This window comes from Sciurus vulgaris, assembly GCF_902686455.1.
Source record: "Sciurus vulgaris genome assembly, chromosome: 3".
NCBI lineage: Eukaryota > Metazoa > Chordata > Mammalia > Rodentia > Sciuridae > Sciurus > Sciurus vulgaris.
Window position 1 is genome coordinate 42,313,270 of NC_136463.1, and position 19,409 is coordinate 42,332,678.

The following is a 19,409-nucleotide window of genomic DNA, read 5'->3' on the forward strand; positions in this document are numbered from 1 at the left end:
TGTCTTGCAAACAAGTCTTTGTATTATTGGGTTCTTAGGGTAAATTCCAAGAAGCAGGATTAGTGCATCACACAAGGAGGGGTAGGGGTAGGACTCTGGTGTGTCTTACATAGGAGTTATATCTGTTTCCACTGTACCAGCAGCAGGCAGAGCCCTAACCTCCCACCAGGGACCAGGCTGTGCCACACAGGGTGAAGTCGATAGAGGAAGTGGGATGATGAACAGAGATGAAAAGATGGGAAAATGTGCAACATATCTGAGGAACCCTCAGTGAATTTTGTTAGCCAGCGATTACAGGGACTGGTTAGCAAGTGGGTTGGGGCCAGGCTAAGTGCATTAACTTACCCAGCCTCTAACCATCTGAGATGAAAATAGTTCTACCAACCTACTTGTTCCCCCTCCCCCTAGATAGACACTTCTCCTTGGGACTGGCTGTGGCTGAAGGTCATGGGAGTTGGCAATTCCTCTGCACCTTGCCTGGGGCTGGCATAGAAGAGTTACAGGCTGGTGTCAGGACAGATGTAGCATCTTCATAGCAGCCCTGGGCTGGGCTCAGACCCCAGCCAGTTATAGACAGTGTTCCTGGAGCAGGATCAACTTTAGCATCTTTGTGTGAATGTTTCCCCATGATTGATTTCCTTTGGAGACACAGTCACAAGGGGGGAAACTAATTGCCATGAGCTCACTGGGAGTCACACATAGGCTACATTCAGATCACCAGAAACTTCTTTTGTCTGGAGCACAATGACATTTAACTTTCAACAGGATAATAGCAGAGGTGTGCTGAGTGGGCAGTATGTGCAGGTGTGTGAAGGCACTGGCTTTCCCTGTAACGATCAGTTTCACCTTCATAATTTCTCCGTAGAGTAGGGGCTGTTCTTATCCCTGTCTTGATGAGGAACCTGAGGCACATGGCAGTTAAGGCCTGTGACTAAGGTCAGCTGCATGAAGGCAGCAAGTTGGGTGCCAGAGCCCACGCTCTGCCCACCTGCATCACCTGCCTTCTCCTTGAGCTCCACTGGACTGGAATTTAAGTAGCATAATTTTTGCCCCCGCTCCCAAAAGAGAGAGTTTGAAAAAATCCACGGCAAGTTCTTTGTGCACAGGCATGACATTTTACTTTGACTTCTTCTAGTTCAACAAGGGAAGTAATCACACGCCAAATTAAGTGAGGTGCTGGGATGTGAAGTAGAGCGTGTTCTTGTAATTTGAAGGTTGGTTTCCAGATGATGTGTCTGCTGGAATCTACAATGTTTGGTGGAGTGCTTGCCTTGCACATGCAAAGCCATGGCTTTGAGCCCTAGCACTGCAAAAAAAAAAAAAAATTAATTAATTAAATATTCCACATAATTGAATCTCTTCATTTAACCTCAAATAGAAATATAGGTCACTTTTTGAACTTAAGGAGATAATGAATTGGGCCCGGGATGTTCTAGAACATTTGATGAGTGTATATGAGGCCCTGGGTTCCATCTCTAGCACCACATATACTGAAAGACAATAAATTAAGTTTGCACATTTTAAACCATATTGTCCAGTTGCTCCCAATACATGGACCTCTGATAAGACTTATGCTCTTGCCATGGTGTGAGAGCCACATTGCCTGCATTTCAGAAGGTTCGCCTGGTGGGGCTGTCCCACCCTCCACCCCAGTAGCCTCACGTGGGAGTTCATGGTATGTTTTGAGTCCACCCTAGCTATCTTGTCCGTTTTCTCTTGATATAACAAAAAACCTGAAACCGAGTGCTTTATGAAGAAAGAGGTTTATTTTGACTCCTATTTCTGAAGGCCAGGGAGCCCAAGATCACGGTGCTGGCATCTGCTCAGCATCTGGTGAGGGCCTTGTTCTTCAACTCATAGAGGAAAATGGAAGAGCAAACAGATACCTGTAGAAGAGGCAGAACATGAGGGGTGGCCTCAATTTATACAATCCACTCACAAGGTATCTATTCCAGTTCCATGAGATCAAGAACGTACTGACCCAGTGAAACAGCATTACTGGTTCATGAGACCTCTACCCCATAAACCAAACCTCCCACCAGGAGGCGGGCCCCACTTCCAACACTGCTGCACTGAGGTAGTGAACCTCACCATGAGTTTCAGTGGAGTCAACCCATATCCAGACCATTAGCACCAGTATTCATACTAATAGGAATGAGGTTTTTTTGGGGGGTAAAAAGATGTTGGTAATGGGGGCATAACACTGTATATATCCTAAAATCCCCTCAATTGTACACTATAAAATGGGTGAATTTTATGGTATGTGACATATCTCAAAAATGACTTTTCAAGGTGGAATAAAAAGAAACGGCTTTTTTTCTGATATAAAAGATTAAAAGAACTGCAAGGAAAAATAGACAAATTCTCAATTATTTCCAGTTGTTTTAACATCTCTGCTAATAACAGGTAGAACAAGTAGACAATTCAGTAAGGATATAGAAGCTTTGAATAGCACCTACCACCTACCAGCTTAACCTAACTAACATTTATAGGCTATTCCATGGCAGAACATATGCTTTTATAGAGTGACATTGAACCTGTATCAAGATAGGCCATGTTTTGATATGACGGATACACTGAAATCATTGAATTGTATACTTTAAGTGTATGGGCTTTATGGCATGTGAATTACATATAAAAAAAATGTTCAGATGGCCTAAGTTTTTAAAACTAACCCTGTTCTTCTGGTTGGATCTTGTCATTTTATCATGGACTGGGGACAAAAGTATATGATACCTTTATAGGGCCCTAGGTCAAGCCAGCTATCTTGAAAACCTTTTGACTTTATGATGTTCTCTACATCATGTCAGCCGCCTGCCCTCCCTGACCTGAGGCCTGCCCTGGAGTGTGCTCATCTGAGTGAGGCAGGACTCTGTGAGGGTTCAGCAAGGACCAGGCCTAGCTTGGAGATGTGTTTCTGAACTTTGGTTTTGCTCCTGAGCCTGGAAGCCACATGGCTTGTGAAGTGTGGGGATAGAGGGACAGGAGCTGTCTGTCTGTCCCTCACCCTTCCTCAGCACCTTCTTCTTTGGCATCTCCCCACCCCTGCCCCACCCCCGATTCGTCCCTGTCTTCATAATCACTGAACTCTTGGCTCTGAAGGTGGATGTCCTGGCTTGTACCCCAGGACTGGGAGAGAAGGCCTCCCCCATGACCCCTTCCAGCAATTCTTCAGCCACAAATAGTTTTATATTCTGCTTCTGACATTTGTTCCTGATTCTGGTTTAGAAATGAAGATGCCATTTTATTTTTTATTCTTGGGTTATCTTCAGCCGGACTGAACTGTTTTATCCCCTTTTTTCAGGAACTAAAATGATGATTTAGATCAACAGTGAGAAGCCCTTCTATTCTCAAGCAGCAGCTAACAGACCTAATGGTGAACTCCTGACCCAGTGCTCAGAGGTGCCTTGTGTGTGAGGTGCATGTGTTGAGCCAACACACCACGCTTGACACCTCATTATTCCCCAGCATTTGTAGTCAACATTGGGATTTATTCTTGCTGTTTGTTATGATTTGGATTTTAAATGGCCCCCAAAGACATGGTCCCCATCCTATAGCACTATTGGGAGGTGGGGCCTCCTGGGAGGAAGCTAGGTCACCGGGCACAATATTCCTTGAAGGGAATATCAAGACCTTGGCTCCTTCCTTCTTTTCTTTGCTTCCTGGCTACCATGAGATGACAGTTTTGCTCCATCCTGTGCTTCCTGCTGTGATGTTCTGCCTCACCACAGGCCCACAGCAATGGGTCCAAGCCACCATGGACTGAAACCTCTGAAACCATGAGCCAAAATAAATCTTTCCTCTTTTTAAGCTGATTTCTCAGACATCTTGTCACAGTGACAGGTGACACACAGTGTTGTACATTTTGTGGGGTTGAGAGTGGGGGATGCGGTGCATGTGTGAGGGTAGATGTATTTGGGGAAGTCTCTGTACCTTCTGCTGTGAACTTAAGACCTCTCTAAAAAATAAAATCTAAGGGCTGGGATGGAGCTCAGTGGTAGGTCGTGTTTTAGCATGCACCAAGTTGGACCCAGCACTAAAACAAACCCACACACAATGAGTGAGTCACTTTGGCTTGTCATTCTCATTTGCGTTTAATGTTATCAGAGTTTGGACATTGGTTGTTGAGATAGGTGGGTAGTGGTATCTCTTTGTTGTTTTAATTTGTATTTCCCGATGGCTATTGATGTTAAGCAACCCTTTAAGCAAATAGCTCTGTATTTATTCTGTATGAAGTGTTCAAATCTTTTGTCCAGTTTTTCACAGAGTTATTATGCATTGAGTTGAGAGAGTCCTTTATGTATTCTAGAAACAAGGCTTTTATCAGGTGATATGTCTTGCAAACATTCTCTGTGCCCTGTCTTTGCTTAAAAGTGTCTTCTGAAGAATAAAAGTTTTGTACTTTCAGCTTTTAAACGGTTTTGATCCATTTTTAATTAATTTTTCTCTTTTATCTACAGATAAAAGTTGAGTTTATTTTTTGTTTACTTTTGTGGTACTGAGGATCGAACCTGGGGTTGCTTTCCCACTGAACTACATCCCCAGCCTTTTTTATTTTTTCTTTCAAGACCGGGTCTTGCTAAGTTGCTGAGGCTGTCCTTGAACTTGAATCCTCCTGCCTCAGCCTCCTGAGTCACTGGGATTAGAGGCATGCACCACTGTTCTTGTTGGAAAGGTCATTTTGATTGAAATGTCTTGGTACCTTGGGGTCCATTTGTGAAGCATGTCTGTATAGATCCTTTAATGGAAAGGCCTCTCCTAGTTTAAGTACTTTAATATAAAAACTACATTACTATAGTTTCATAGTAACTCTTGAAACCATTGAGTTTTCCAATATTATCCTTCATTTAAAAACTTATTTGGGGGCCTGGGGTTGTAGCTCAGTGGTAGAGTGCTTTCCTTGCATGTGTGAGGCACTGGGTTTGATCCTCAGCACCACATAAAACTAAATACATAAATAAAGAGATTATGTCCATTTACCACTAAAAAAAATATTTAAAAAAAAACTTATTTTGGGCCTGGGGCTATACCTCAGTGGCAGAGTGCTTGCCTGGCATCTGTGAGGCATTAGGTTTGATCCTTAGCACCACATAATAAACAAACAATAGCTAAACTATGGAAACAACCTAGGTGTCCTTCAACAGATGAATTTGTAAAGAAAATGTGGTATATATATAATGATGGAACATTACTCAGCCTTAAAGAAGAATGAAATTATGGCATTTGCTGGTAAATAGATATAGTTGGAGAATATCATGCTAAGCAAAATAAGCCAATCTCAAAAAACCAAAGGCCAAATGTTTTATCTGATATGCGGATGCTAATTCACAATAAGGTGGGGGGGTCACTAGGGAAGAATAGAGTTACTTTAGGTAGAGGAGAGTGAAGGAAGGGAAAGGAGAATGGGGGTAGGAAGGATAGTAGAGTGAAACAGACATTATTACCTCATGTACATATATGACTACATGACCGATGTGACCCTACAACATGTACAATCAGAAAAATGAGAAATTATATGCCACTTGTGTATGATTTATCAAAATATATAAATGCATTCTACTGTCATGTATAACTAATTAGAACAAATTTTTAAAAAACAAAGATGCTGTTCATCTACAACTAAAAAAATTTTTTTAAACCTATTTTGGCTATTTTAGATTCTTTATATTTCTGTATAAATTTTAGAACTGATTTGTTCATTTCTGTAGACAGCTTGGTGGGAATTTGATTGCAGTAGCATTGTAGCTATATAGCTTAAAATCTGATCTGTGAAGGAACACACATAGTACTTCATTAATTAAGATTATAATTTCTCTTAGCAATATTTTGTAGTTTTCATTGTACAGGTATTGCACATATTTTGCTCATTTTGTCTTTATTTTACATTGGGGATTTTTGGCATAAAGTCTATCTTTATTTTTTTACTTAGAAAATTTTATTGTGATAAATACATATAACCTAAAGGTTACCATCTTTACCAGTTTTAAATATATAAATTTAGCCTATGTGATTTATGCTATTGTAAATGGCATTTTTTGTTTTTGCAATCTCCAAATGATTAGAAATGTAAGTGATTTTTGTGTATCAACCTTGTATTCTTCCATGTTGCTAACTTGATAGTCTGGTTATTTCTTTGTAAATTATTTGAGGCTATTGAAGTTCAGATACAATAATAACATTTGTTTATTTCTTTCTATGTACCAAGCTTTACTCTAAATGTTTGCCTAGGTCAGGTTTCTATCATTATAATAAATGCCTGAGATAAACCAAATTATTAAAAGGAAAGTGTTACTTTGACTCATAGTTTTGGAGGTTTCAGTCTATGACTGGTTGGCCTGTTGCTTTTGGCCTGTGTTGAGGTAGCATGTCATGGAAGAAGTGCGTGGTGGGACAAAACCTCTTACCAGGGAGCAAAAGAAAGCAAGTGGACCCATGTCCCTTTCAAGGACCTCTAGTCACCCAAAGGCCTCCTCCTGGAACCCACCTCTTAAAGTTTCCAAGTGTCACCCTGGAGACTAAGCCTTTACCCACATGGCCATTTGGATGATACCTCAGATACAAACTCTAGCAGTGTCCTTCATAGATTTACTTTGATTTAATCACATCAACAACATTCTGAAGCAACTGAGTCTTTAAGGTTCAACAGTTTTCCCATGGTCCCCTGACTCAAGTGTCCTCAGAACTGTGGAATGGTAAGGGCACTAGGGACCTCAGATTTGGAGTAAGACCAAAAGCTAGAGTCCTTTCCTGAGCATGTGCTGTGTGCCAGGCACAGTGCTAGGACTTGCATGCACATTTTTCCTTTGAATGCCCAAAGGAACCAGTGAGGTTCGTCCTTCTCCCCATTACTGTGCATGGACTGCACAGCCTGCTGAGGAAGAGACTCACTGACAGATGCAGCCTTGTTTCTTTAGAAGCAGCAGCTCTGGTGGTCACAGCATGATCCTTGAGGCTTAGGTAGAAACCTGAACTCTCTTCTAGTCTCAAGGCAGGAGAGCGTGGTGGTGAGGGCTCCAGAGCCACAGACCTGGTGTCACACTGGGCTCTGCCACTCACATGACCCTCAGCAAGTCACTGGCCCTCTCTGAGCCTCAGTTCCTTTATCTGTACAGAATCTGTCCACCATTGTGGTACGTCATTTTTATTTTTTAAGTAAACCTTTTATGCAGAGTGGCTCTACTTATGGCCTGCAGATGGGCTCTGGCCCAAGATGAGAGAAGCAGAGGATGGGTGTGTGTGACTGGAAACTTTGATGACAATTTGACATTCACAATGCATCCAAGCACATGATTTGATTTCATATCTTACGAAAGTAATGGCCATGATGAAGAGGAAATTAACAAAACAAAATAAAACTGACCATCTCCATAGATAGTTTGTGAAACATGGCTCTTACTGCATTAGTCAGCTTTTTGTTACTGTGACCAAAATACCTGGCGAGAACAACTTAGAGGAAAAAGATTTATTTTGGTTCATGGTTTCAGAGGATTGGTTGATGGTTGTCTAGCTCCATCCCTGTGGGCCTGAGATGAGGCAGAACATCATGATGATAGGGCTTGGCAGAGGAAAGCTTCTCAGCTCATGGCATCCAGAAGCAGAGAAAGAGAGGATGGGGCCAGGGAGAGGATAAATCTTTCCAGGGCATTTCCCCAGCGACCCACCTTCTTCCTCCAACTGGGTGCCACCTCCCAGTGTCCATTCAGCCATCAGTGGATTATCATGTGATTGCTGCACATCAGATTGGTATGTACATAGCTGCAGGAATAAGGAAAAGATGCCCGCTTTATAGGTGGTAATGGGATTTAGACAAGATGGTGGACAGTAGGCACTCTTCTTGTGTGGGCCCTAGGTTCCCACCTCCTCCACCCCTGCCTCCATGCCTACCTAGGTGTCTTCTCCCTGGTATGGTACCTGGAAGAATCCTGGCCAGGTGGACTGCCCATGGGGTTAGCCCAGCCACAATCACTCTGCCCGTGACCCTGTGACTTAACTCTCTCTAAGCCATCTGTTCACTCTGGTGGCATCCTGTGACTTTGGCCATGAGGACTTCAGAATTAAAACACCCTTTCTTTTGGGCAAGGCTAACCAAAAATGATCCGCTCCTTGTTTTTGTAAAATTGTTAATTGGTCATTTGAGCAAGTGCCCATTGACACGTGGTACTTGTCCTCAAGGAAATTGCAGTTTAGTGGGGCAGGTGGATATGCATCAGGTAATGATGCAGTTGTATTGTTATAATTATGGTCGTTACCAGGAAGGACGATGGAGTGTGAAGGTCAGGGAAGCGGAAGAGGTTTTAGGAGAAGAGCTGACTAGACTGGGGAAAGGAGGTGGTGTGTGCAAATTTGTCTACATGTGCACACATCGGTGCGCATGGTGTATACACATGCGTAGGTGTGTGGATGTATGAAGGAGTGTCCCAGTCTGTGGAAATGGCACATGGGAAGACGCTGAGGCAGGAAAAAGCCTAATTGTGAAGAAATCAAGAAGGCCATTGTGAGGGGGTCCTGGGAGCACACACAGAAAGGCAAAGCTGGGCCAGTGTGAGGCTGGTGCCAGCCTCCATCTCTGCAGAGCCTGCCCTGATCCCTGCATGTGCCTGTGTACTGGCAGATCACAGAGCACCAGTGCAGCTGGGGTGGAGGGTCAGCGGCTGCCTCTGTCAAGGCCCAGATGTGCTGAATTTCTAGGGCTCTGGGGAGGCCTAGTATACTCTTTTTCCAACCAAAGGACAGCCACCCTCATTTTACTCAGGGAAATGAGGTCCCTGAGAGGGCGGGGATCAGCCTGAGACTCTGCAGCAGGATGGCAGCCAGCCACACTGCACTGCCTTTGCAGCCTGGGGTTCACTTGGCCCAAGCCAGTGGTGCCATGTAGCTGTGTTTCAACATCTGGTATCTGTTCCCCAGGCAGAAGCCAAAGCAGCTTTGGGAGAAGGCATGCCTATGCCTGCCTCTCCTCTGCTTAGACCTTCCATGGCCAAAACCCATAGTTTGTGATGGGTTTGTGACCTGAGGTGCAGAAATCTAGAAGGATATAGAAAGATATCCAGGTGGCTAGACTGAGTGTGAAACTGGGCAGAGCTGGGCCGCTGTCCTGGAATTGCTCACTCAGTATGTTCCCACGGAGCCCAGCAGCTGTGCTTGGGCTGCACTGGGTGTGTGGGTGATGAGAAGGCACGCCCTGTGGGAAATCGAGGTGTATTAGGAAAGGGAAAAGCATGCGCAGAGCTCAATGGCAGCAAAGGTGCACGTGGCTTGCCAGGCCTGAATCTGTCCCTGCCGCCTCAATGTGACAGTCACCACACTCCAGCACTGCCGCACTTCAGCCCTGCAGACTCCTGCCCCATCTTCCTCAGCTCCCAGAATGCCAGCTGCTTGAAGCACTCACCCTTTGCACTTATGTGGAGGTCAGGTTTCCCTGTGGCCTCTCGCAGCCCCTCAGCCTGCTTTTCTGTGACCCGGTCAGTTGTCTTCCACCAATGGTTTGAATGCACTTGTGACAGAAGATCCCACCCCCAGCACCGGCTCTAAGCTACACGTGGGTGGAGCTGCTTTTTGTCTTGCTTAGGCATGTCAGGGAGCCACCAACTTCCACTGGGGAGGAAGGGGCATGGCATTGGCCTACATGGCTGTCCTTTCTGGGGGCACCAAGGGCATACGTGTAGCCCTGGAGACACTGGGTCTGGGTTTGTCACAGTCCTGCTGCATTCTGGCTACAGAACGTGGACAAGGGATTCATGGCCCCTGAGTGCCAGCATACTGCGTTATCTAGTCTCCTGCAGAGAGCTTCTTGGAACTGGCTCCTGGTGTCAGTTCCTTTTCGTCTTAGTGCTGAGTTCCTAGGCTGGCCCATTGGGAAGGGCCTGACTACCCCAGAGGTGCCTGATGTCACTTTCCTCTCCTCCCTGTCTGTTCACTTCCAGTATGCCTGGGTAGAGAAGCACTTAGGCCCCGACTTTCTGGAGCAGATTGTGCTGACCAGGGACAAGACCGTGATCTCCGCTGACCTTCTCATAGACGACCGACCGGACATCACAGGCAAGTGGCCTATGGCAGGGGGGTGCAGGTGAATCAGCCTTGGGTCTCATGTCTCTCTTCTCCCCACTGGTCACCCCTCAGCTAGTTCCTTGTCCCTGCCTGCCTACACTGTCACCAAGTGTGTGTCAGGTGTCCACTGTGCAGTCAACACTGAGCTGCCTCCTTTTGGGAACACCGGGTCCTCTTAGCAAGTAGCCTGAGACACAGAACTACTGGGAGTCTGGAAATTCAATCTCTAGTTTAGACTTAATTTGCTGGGTGGTCTTGGGGAGTCACTTCACACCGCTGAAGCCTTACCTGCCTTACATAAAATGAGGTCCTAGCTCTAATTTTCAAGCCTTTTTTTAGTACCCCCCACACACTTATTTTTTCTCTCTCAGAAACAATTTGAACTGAGGCTAACATGCGCAGGCAAGCAGAGCGTAGTTTCTCTGGTGAAAGGTATTTTGGAATTACATTTATCCCTTTTACTTATAGATGACTCCCTCCCCCAAATCAAGTGAATCAATAAACCTGATTTCGAAAGGAGAGAACAAATTATTGGTTTACTTAGCTCAAAAGGTGGGATAGGAGAACTTTAGGCACAGCTGAATCAGGATTCAGTGTCAGTCCACATTCAGCGTCCTTGTCTCCTGGCTGTGCTCTGCCCTGGCCTTGCCAGCATCTCCAAGCAGGTGGTCTCTTGGTTTTAGTCTTCAGTAGTTGCAGGGTCGTAGCCTGATCTTTTGGACACCCCAGTGGAAAGAGACTTTTTCTTTCCTAATGGCTTTTGGAACTGGTTTGGGAAACATGCCCATCTTTTCACCAGTCCCTGTGTCCAGAGGTCCATGGGTGCACTCACCTCGACCTCATGGGTGGGGCCAGCCCCTCCCAACCATGTGGTTTCCCAGGGAGACACAGGGTCACAATTGCCTATGGGGGCTGTGACCTCCAGGAGCCCAGAGGCCAACCAGTCTTCTGTCTCTAGCCACAGGGAGCAGGAGGAGGCCTGTGTGAAGGAGCTGGTGGGGGACATAACCTGAAGGGGCGCATCCACCAGCAGCACCAGTGTGGACAGAGGGATTGAAGCTCAAGGGGCCCATGGCCAACAGCTGCATGGTTGGTGCCTGTTCTTCCCCTAGGCCAGCTCTGGGTGGCTGGGCACAGAGAGGGCAGGGCAGGCTGGGCACATAGCTCAGCTCAGACCCTCTGGCAGTGGGGGTGGTGCTGCAGAACACTGTTGTCACTGCCTGTTGAGTGCTTATTATGTGCTGCACCAAGTTCTAGCGTGTGTTGCCTTGCTAAATCCTCAAGCCTCCTGTGGCAGGCTCTAGTGTAAGCACTACTTTACAGATGAGGAAACCGAGTCATCGAGGCACACTGCCTACCTAAGGATGCTCAGGATTTGGTCCCAGGCTGTACCCTGGGGTCCCCAACCTCTGAACTGAGGTGCTGCTTTCTCGCCCACAGGGGCTGAGCCACACCCCAGCTGGGAGCACATTCTCTTCACATCCTGCCACAACCAGCATCTGCAGCTACGACCCCCCAGCCGCAGACTGCACTCGTGGGCAGACGACTGGAAGGCCATTCTGGACAGCAAGCGGCCTCACTGAGCTGGACTATGCTTTGGGCTCCTCCACGGAGCCCTGATCTCAGGGCTCCCAGCTCAGGGCCAGTGGGATCCATGGGGACAATGCTCTGTGCTGGGGCTCCCTCCCAGATGTCTCAGCTATGATGACCTCCTGCTGCATGTCCCTTCCCTTCCCTGGCCCTGCCAGGCCTTAACCTGATCTTGGGGCAGGGCTGAGCCCCCGGACCCTTGGACGAGGCAGTTTGGGCTGACCTCAGGCAGTGGCCCTCAGCTGCTAGGTGAGGAGTCAAAGCTACTATTCAGAGGCCCTCTCTACCCTCTAGGTAAGTTCCTTGAGGCATCGGAGGTACCCTGGTTCCAGGGTCTGCAGCCATCAGCAAAGAGTACCAGGAACGTCACAGCCAAGGTGCTTCCCGGGGCACAAGCCCCTCACCACCTCAACCATGGCACCCCTTGTCCCATCTGGCCTCTCCAAATGACCCGCCATGTATTTAGCAAACACTCAGTGGGTTCCAGGGGCCGCCAGGCTCTGTGCTCAGAGACAGCACTGACTATGCCTGTGACCAGCTCTGAAGTGTCTCACTCCTCTGTCCCTGGGTCCCAATCAGAGCCCAGCAGAGTTGGCAGACTTGAATGTTTGCTGAACAAAAGAGAAATAAATGCTGTACACATGTAGCCTGAGCTGTGGCCTCCTCTAGCCCCTGCCCCAGGATCCTCTGGCATTCGGCCCCCGAGGGAACTCTGCTGCATGCCTTGTGTCAGGGGTCCCACATACTGGCCAGAGGGGCAAAGGAGGGGTGCGGCTTCCCTTTCTGGGCCTCCTGCAGGCTGCCCATGGGGTTCGAGGTAGGACGACCCTGATGGTGGCAGAGCTGACAGCCTTGGGGGTGTCCTTGGTCTACCCACCCTGGCCTGACCAGGCCCATCTCCCTCTCCAGGACCTCCCTCCACACCTGCCCAGGGCCCATCCTGGCTTGCACAGTGAGGTATAGGGTTCCCTGCCCTACTCTTCTCCCAATGCCAAGTTCCTGCAAGCCTCTAGCAGCTGATGTTAGAGCCTTGACTTTTGTTCCTTTTGAGCCCCTGGGAAATGACAACCTGAACCAGGCACCTCATCATTGTTCTAAAGGATTGAGGGCCATTGCCCTTACAGAGAACATGGATTGTTCACACTCCTAATTTGTCCCACCTTTGGAATCCTCCTAGTGGGCCTTTCTGCCTCTTATAACAGGCACTTTGGGGGCTACTCTGGGGGTAAGCTCAGGTAGGAAGGCAGTGAGGGAAAGGCACCCCGGGCCAGGGTTGGCCGAGTTTTTTGTCTTTCTGGCTCTCAGGGTATCATAGCTTAGGCTCCATCTCCCCAGTTGAGGGAGCAAGGGTCCCTCTGCACTTGGCCAGTCACAGCTCTCCATAGTGCCACATGGCATCTTGCTCCTGCCTCTGCCGCCACCTGGGCTTTAGCCCTCAGACTGAGGGAAGGGCTCAGCAGGACATTGACTAGTAACATGTTGGGGCTATATCGCATGCTCCAGAAGCCACCAGGCCTCAGGGCCATGTCCAGTGGAGTCCTGGCCACTCTGACCTGGGGCTCTGGGAGGAACCAGGCCCCAGAAGCCCAGCTCCCCAGCTGCTCCCAAGACCCAAGGAAACGGCACCATCTGAGCTCACCTCTGTGAGGCCCTCCTTGCTGAGGGCCAGGAGAACATGTGACATGTGAGATAAGTGAGTCACTTGTGTTTCCTGGTGGCTGGACTTAGCTGTCTTCCTCCCCACCTGCCCATTACCTCTCCACACTGCTTAGAGCCAAGTCCCCATTTGGGGGAGCCCTCCAGTGCTACAGGGCCTAGGACCTTGCAACCTCCAGCCATGTCAGTGACAGCACCTTCCCCTGGATTTGACCCTCAGGGATTTGGTATGGGGACAGTCTGTTATGCCATTGTGCACCTACTGTGTGCTAAACCCAAGGATATAGCAGTGAATGAGTTGCACCTAGTTCTGCCCTGAAAACCCTGTGACCATAACTTGGGGAGCAAAAAGCAACATGCCTTGTTTCTATCTGCCGATGACAGAAACAAACCTATGGCTTCCTCAGCCCTGTCTGGTGTTTTTCCCTTGCTTCTCCTGCCCAGGGAGCATCTGGGCCCAGGGTGGACTTCATGCAGGGAAGTCCACAGGTCCTGCATCCAGAAGCCCTCATCCTTGTTCTGGGGACACCCAAAGCAGTGTCCACTGACCCCTGAGTGAGCTTGGAGGAACAGAGGCCCCTTCTGTTCATACATGTTGGAAAACATTTAAGGCAAGAGCAAAGCGGGGCGCCCTGATCCCCACTTGGGGACGATCCCTGCTCGCCTGCAACCCTGTTTCTCGGCCTTTCTCAGCCATCTCTCGAAACCCAGGAGTCTTTTTTGGGTGCTGGGCTGGCCCAGCTCTTCTGTCTCTTCCTGCAAAGCTACAGCAGGAAAGTTATGCTGAGCCTTTCTGGACACTGACTCCTTGGAAACCCATTCTTTTGAAAGTGAACGTGGCCATGAGTTTTAAAGCCAGTTTTGAAACTCAACCCCATGGCTGCTGCATTTGTTCTTTGCTCAGCTTGAATCACTCAATTTAAAGGAGGAGAAATCATTGCAGGGGCAAAGATGCTTTGAATGTGTTCCCACCAACTGAGCGATCTCAAGGTGGCTGCTTATAATGAAGACAAATGGTCGGTGGAAGCCCAGGTGCTCAGGAGCTCAGGAGCTCAGGAGCAGGTAGCTGCACAGTTCAGCTCCAGGGTTGGCTCCTGCACAGGCTGTGCCACTGAGCTCCAGGTGGGAGTGAGGGGAGAGCCCCTGGCTGCAGTGACATGTCACTGGAGCAGGATTGCAGGAGAGACTGGGGCAGGAGGCGCAGCCTGCCCAGAAATGTAGGGCATCTCCCGAGTGAGGCACTGCCTGCTCTGGACACTCTTTCCTGGTGCTGCTGCCCTCAGTGTGTGAGGGAGGACAGGGTGCCCACAACTGCCGAGACCCATGCCAGGACCCCAAAGCTTCACTGTCTTGTCAGATTTTACCTTGTTGAAAGAAAATTTCATTTTCCCTGGCACTCAGGACACTTGTGTTTTGCTTCATACCCGGTTTGTGAATCTACTTCCCCACAGGAGAACTGAGCTTGGGTCTGCCTTGAGACTGGGTCAACTGGGTCCCTTGTCTTATGACACCTGGCTGGCCTCTTGATGGCTCAGCTTTTGTCAAACATTGAGATTCACCCCTTTGAATACTGGAAGCCAGGTATAGTGGCACACAACTGTAATCCTAGTTACTCTGGAGGCCAAGACAGGAGGATCACAGTTTGAGGCCAGCCAGGACAACTTAGCAAGACCCTGTCTTAAACTTGAAAAAATTTAAACAAAGGCTGGAGATGTAGCAGAATGGTTAAATGCCCCTGGAATAAATCTCTAGTACTGCGAAAGAAACAGTGGGGAGAAAAGGTCAGAGGTAAGAGTGTTTGCCTAACATGCACAAGGCCCTGGGTTCAATCCCCAGTACTGAAAAAAAGAAAATGGAAGAAAGAAAAAGAAAAGAAAGAAAATGAAAATACTCAGGAACTCTAGGATGGGAGTCCCTAGGAGCCACATCCCCTAGGGGGAAGGAGATGGGTGGTCTGCCGTGATGATGGTGTGGGGGGCAATCGGAAGCTGGGCCATACTCACAGGTGTGTAAGAACCATACCTCTGCTTTCTTGTCCTGTCAGATGACAGAGGCATCCCACAGAGGGTCCTTGTCAGCATCCCCCCACCCTCCCCTTCATCCCTGTCTTTGCAGGGTGTTCTCCCTCCACTGGCTCTGTGAGCTGTGTTCTTGGGGATAAGGCTCTTGTGACAGCCATTGCTACCCACCTTGCTGAGGGACAGGGAGCACCTGACTTCCCAGGGGTGTGTCATCCTTATGCCTGAAGGTCTGGCCAGGGACAGGCAGAGCCCAGGCCACCTCCAGAGGGATCAACGGGCATTTCCCTGTTTGGACTGCATGCAGTCCCTGATCCCAGAGACTCCATCTCTTCTGAGGAGAGGGCAGCCCCATCCTTCTCTGGACCCAGGATCCCAGGTCCTATAGGTTAGACCAGCCCATCCTAGATAGCACTTGTCACCTCTGAAATAGATTGTGAGGACAGTCCTTACCTGTGGGGCAGTCAGATCAAATGCAGCCATGCATGTAAAGGACGAGTTGCTTTGTTCCCATCTGTTCTTCCTCACAGGACCCGGGGCAGGTTGCTTCTGTGGTGTGGAGAAGCAGAGGCACAGTGGCTGTCTCAAGGCCACACTGCTTTTCAGACCCAGGCCAGTCTCACCTGTCAGGTCTCAGAAGGCCTTCCTCTTGGCCATATGGCCCTCTCTTCAGTTAGCCACATGCAAGGGGGATGTGTAAAGAAAGGCCTCCTGCAGGGGGCACAGAGACGACCTGCTGGCAACCTTGTCACCACTCTGCACCAGGGGCCCACGGGCTCCTTGAACTGCTGACGCCCCATTGCTCCGTACAGGTGGAAGCAGTGCCCGTGCGTAAGGAGCGTCGGTGGAGTGTCCTCTCCTCTCAGGAGGCCAGATGGAGTTTCTGGCCAGCTCTGCTAAGCTTTTATGACATCACTTGCCCTTTACTTAAGACTACGAACGTCTTCCAAGGGGTGCACATCCTGTTGGGGGTACCAAATAAAGGCATAAAGCCCCCCCCCCGCCATGGTGGGTGGGTTTCTTTTGTGCTCATGGGGCTCCTTTGTGTAATGACTCAGTGGAGGCTGTGGGAAGCAGCCAACCTGTCCCAGCATCCGGGACTCTTCTGCCAAGTCCCTTCAGCATTAGCCTCTGTGGACAAGTAGCCCAAGTTCCTGACAGAACAGGCAGCGGCTCCCCAGCTCTTCCCTGCCCCATAACAAGCTCTGCCCACTCCTCACCTGGGGCTGGGTCCTCAAGGCCCCTCCCACTCTCCAGGCTCACGCTGCCATCACAGGTCTGCCAATGGTAAGGCCTCCCTGCCAGGTATCAGACTGCCACAAGCACAGGTCAGAAATGCCACTTGGGCCTGCTAGTGAGCAGAGCTTGTGTGGGGGAGCCCAGGCATGCTTTTGTCCAGGGGACCAAGCAACATGTCCAGGGCTTTCTCCACCTTTCTTGTTCATTGGACCCTATCTCGCTTTCCATTGTTTCTCTGTTTCCCCTCGGCTGGCAAACTCTCCCCAGAGCAGAGCAGCTGACGCCAATATCTCTAACCCAGGCTCCATTCCTGGAGCTGCCAGCTGGGCTCCTCTGCCACAGCAGAAGCATCACAGAAAGGGCCAGAAGGATGCGTGGTCATACTAGTTGCAAATGCAGTAGCAGTATCTGTGAAGAGTGCTTTAATCCATGCCTCACAGCCTCTCAGCTTGAGGCTTGTTGAGCCCTGGGACTGGTATAAAGTCAAGACATCCCCACCTGAGCATGTCCAGGTCCTTTGAAGACCCACGAACAGATCAGAGCCAGCACAACAAAGACTCATATTGCAACCCTGGAGGACAGTTTCCAAGTGGGATTGACTTGCAGCATTTGTGGTGCACAGGTGTGGGTGGGATATGGCCCATCTGTGGCAGAATAGCAGCAGGGACAAAGGATGAACACTGTGAGCACCATAGCATTTGGCTGTGTCATGTTGTGTCAGGGCCCGCAGTTGTGGGACATCATCAACAGCACTTTCTATTTCTGCAGGATTGGGGATGGAACCAAGTCCTTGCACATGCTAGGTGAGCTCTCTACCACTGAGCCACCCCCTGGCCCACCACAGCGTTTTTAAGTCCTTGGGTTTTGTGGTTGGAGTCTTTTGTGGGTGGTCACAATCCTTGTGGGTGGTCACAATCCTCTGCAACGGTGTGTCCTTATTCACAAGGGATCCAAATGCTAGGGAGGCAGACCTCAGCACAGTCCAGCTGCACAGTCCAGCACAAGGGGCCGCAGTTTTTTCTGACACACACTCGCAGAGCAGAGGAGGTGGCAGCTTGCCTGTGGGCCGTACCAGGACTACTTACAGGATGTGCAATCAAGGGCACCAAACAAGCAGGCCTCGGGCCCTCCTCCCTTGCCTGAGCCTCCATGGTGTCTTTTGATCGTAAAATGGAAACACCAGGAATCTGTCCCTCAGAGTGCCTGGCATGCAGCAATGGCCTGACACCAGTGGCTGGGATTATAAGGGTGCAGATGAAAGCCTGCTGTGGGACTTGGGGATGGTGTGTGCCCATGCATGTATGCATGCCAGCTATACAAGTTCTCCAGAATAGTCAGGGGTTTTAGGACAGAAAAACAGTGCGGTTTCTTTCTGGGCCACCGTTTGCCTGTTAGTTGAGAACTGTTCCGACATCACTACAGAATAGTCAACTCCTCAGCACTCATTCTGTTCCAGAGGCTGATGAGCTGCTTCCAAGGCCCCCAAACCAGTCTCGAAGCTCTTCCCATTTAACCCAGCGGCTGAGCTATCTCTGCATGACTAAGATGATAGATTAAGGACCTGTGGCTAGTTAGTCATGCAACCAGGACTTTAGCCCAGGCAGCCACGCTCTGGGACTCCTATTGTGACCTTCAATCTGGCACTCTCTTAGGGCTCAGGTGTCCAGGAGGTAGGGCCTGATTCTGGAGCTGGGCCTCCCATTGAAGGTGGGTGCTCAGGTGCTTGGCCTGCAGCAGAAATGGTAGTCCAGGTGGAAGGGATGAGGCCAGAGGGGCCTTACCAAGAAGCCAGGAGGGCAGGGCCCAGCTGGTTGGGTTGACCTCCAATCACCTGGTTGGGGTGACTGGGTCCACGTGACACGGGAGCCACTGAGCACTTCTTGAGCCCAAGGAAGAGCCCCTGAACCCTTTCTCCTTCATGGATAGACAGCAGAAGTCACTGTGAGCCTGTGGGGGGATGCGGAGGATGTTGGTGCTAGCTGGAACCCTGGTGGCCAACCCCCGAGGAGGAGCACGGTGACCTGGGGTAAGGGCTGCAGGGGCCTGCCAAATCTGGGGCAGACCAAGCTGAGGCCTGCCATGGCAGGAGAAAAAATGGATCCTCAGAAGAGCAAAGAGGATGTCAGCCTCCAGGAACAGGGGCTTTGACAGACCTGATGCTTCGCCCAAAGAACCTGAGATAGACCAAAAAAGACCACTTTAAATGGAAGGAAACCAAGTTAGTGTTGGTTTTTTTTTTTTGTTTTTTGTTCTATTACACATTGAACCAGGGGCATTGACCACTGAGCCATGCCCCCTACCCCTTATTTTATTTTTAAAATTTTTGAGACAGGGTCTTGCTAAGTTGCTAAGGCTGGCCTAAAATTTGTTATCCTCCTGCCTTAGCCTCCTGAGTTGCTGGGATTACAGGTGTGTGCCACCATACCTGGCTTCAGTTGCCATTTTTGAGGTAACAATGATTAATTATAGTTGACAAGGGACAGTTATTTGTATATCTGGTTTTTAGTGTGTACATACAGATCCTGTTACACAAACAATACCTCCCTCCGTCCTTCCTACAGCCCTGTAAGCTGGTGTTCGTTCAGGAAACCAGGACTCAGAGGGCCTCACTGGCAAGCTAGAAAGCATAGCTGGGTGACAGAAAGCATTGGGGGATTTGGCTCCCTCCCAAACCTGGGTCAGGTGTCACCAGCTAGCAACTTGCTGTGACTCCTTGTCTGAACCTGTTTCCCCTGCTGGGAAACAAGTTGGTTAGCTTCTGAGGCACTATTGAAAGAAATAGGAGGCTTTATCCCAGAATGATGTTGCTCAGTTGAGAAAACTGACTTACTCTGTGAAGCAAGGTGAGGAAACTGACTC

The 19,409-nt window shown here is 49.1% G+C and overlaps 1 protein-coding gene across 2 annotated transcripts in view; it reads left to right on the forward strand.

The window, feature by feature from the left end:
- The window catches only part of NT5M (5',3'-nucleotidase, mitochondrial), a 34,320-nt gene extending 20,816 nt beyond the window's left edge, over positions 1-13,504 (forward strand). Inside the window, exons 4-6 of one of the 2 annotated variants that reach the window (XR_013762837.1) lie at positions 9,924-10,038; positions 11,006-11,136; positions 11,488-11,624. Coding sequence is in view for 1 of the 2 variants with exons in the window: in XM_079133813.1 (XP_078989939.1) it covers positions 9,924-10,038; positions 11,488-11,630 (258 nt within the window). In the remaining variant the exon portion in view is untranslated. Of the gene's footprint in view, positions 1-9,923; positions 10,039-11,005; positions 11,137-11,487 lie in introns of both variants that reach the window. The other variant, XM_079133813.1, reaches the window with a different exon arrangement.
- The last annotated feature ends 5,905 nt before the right edge of the window (positions 13,505-19,409 follow it).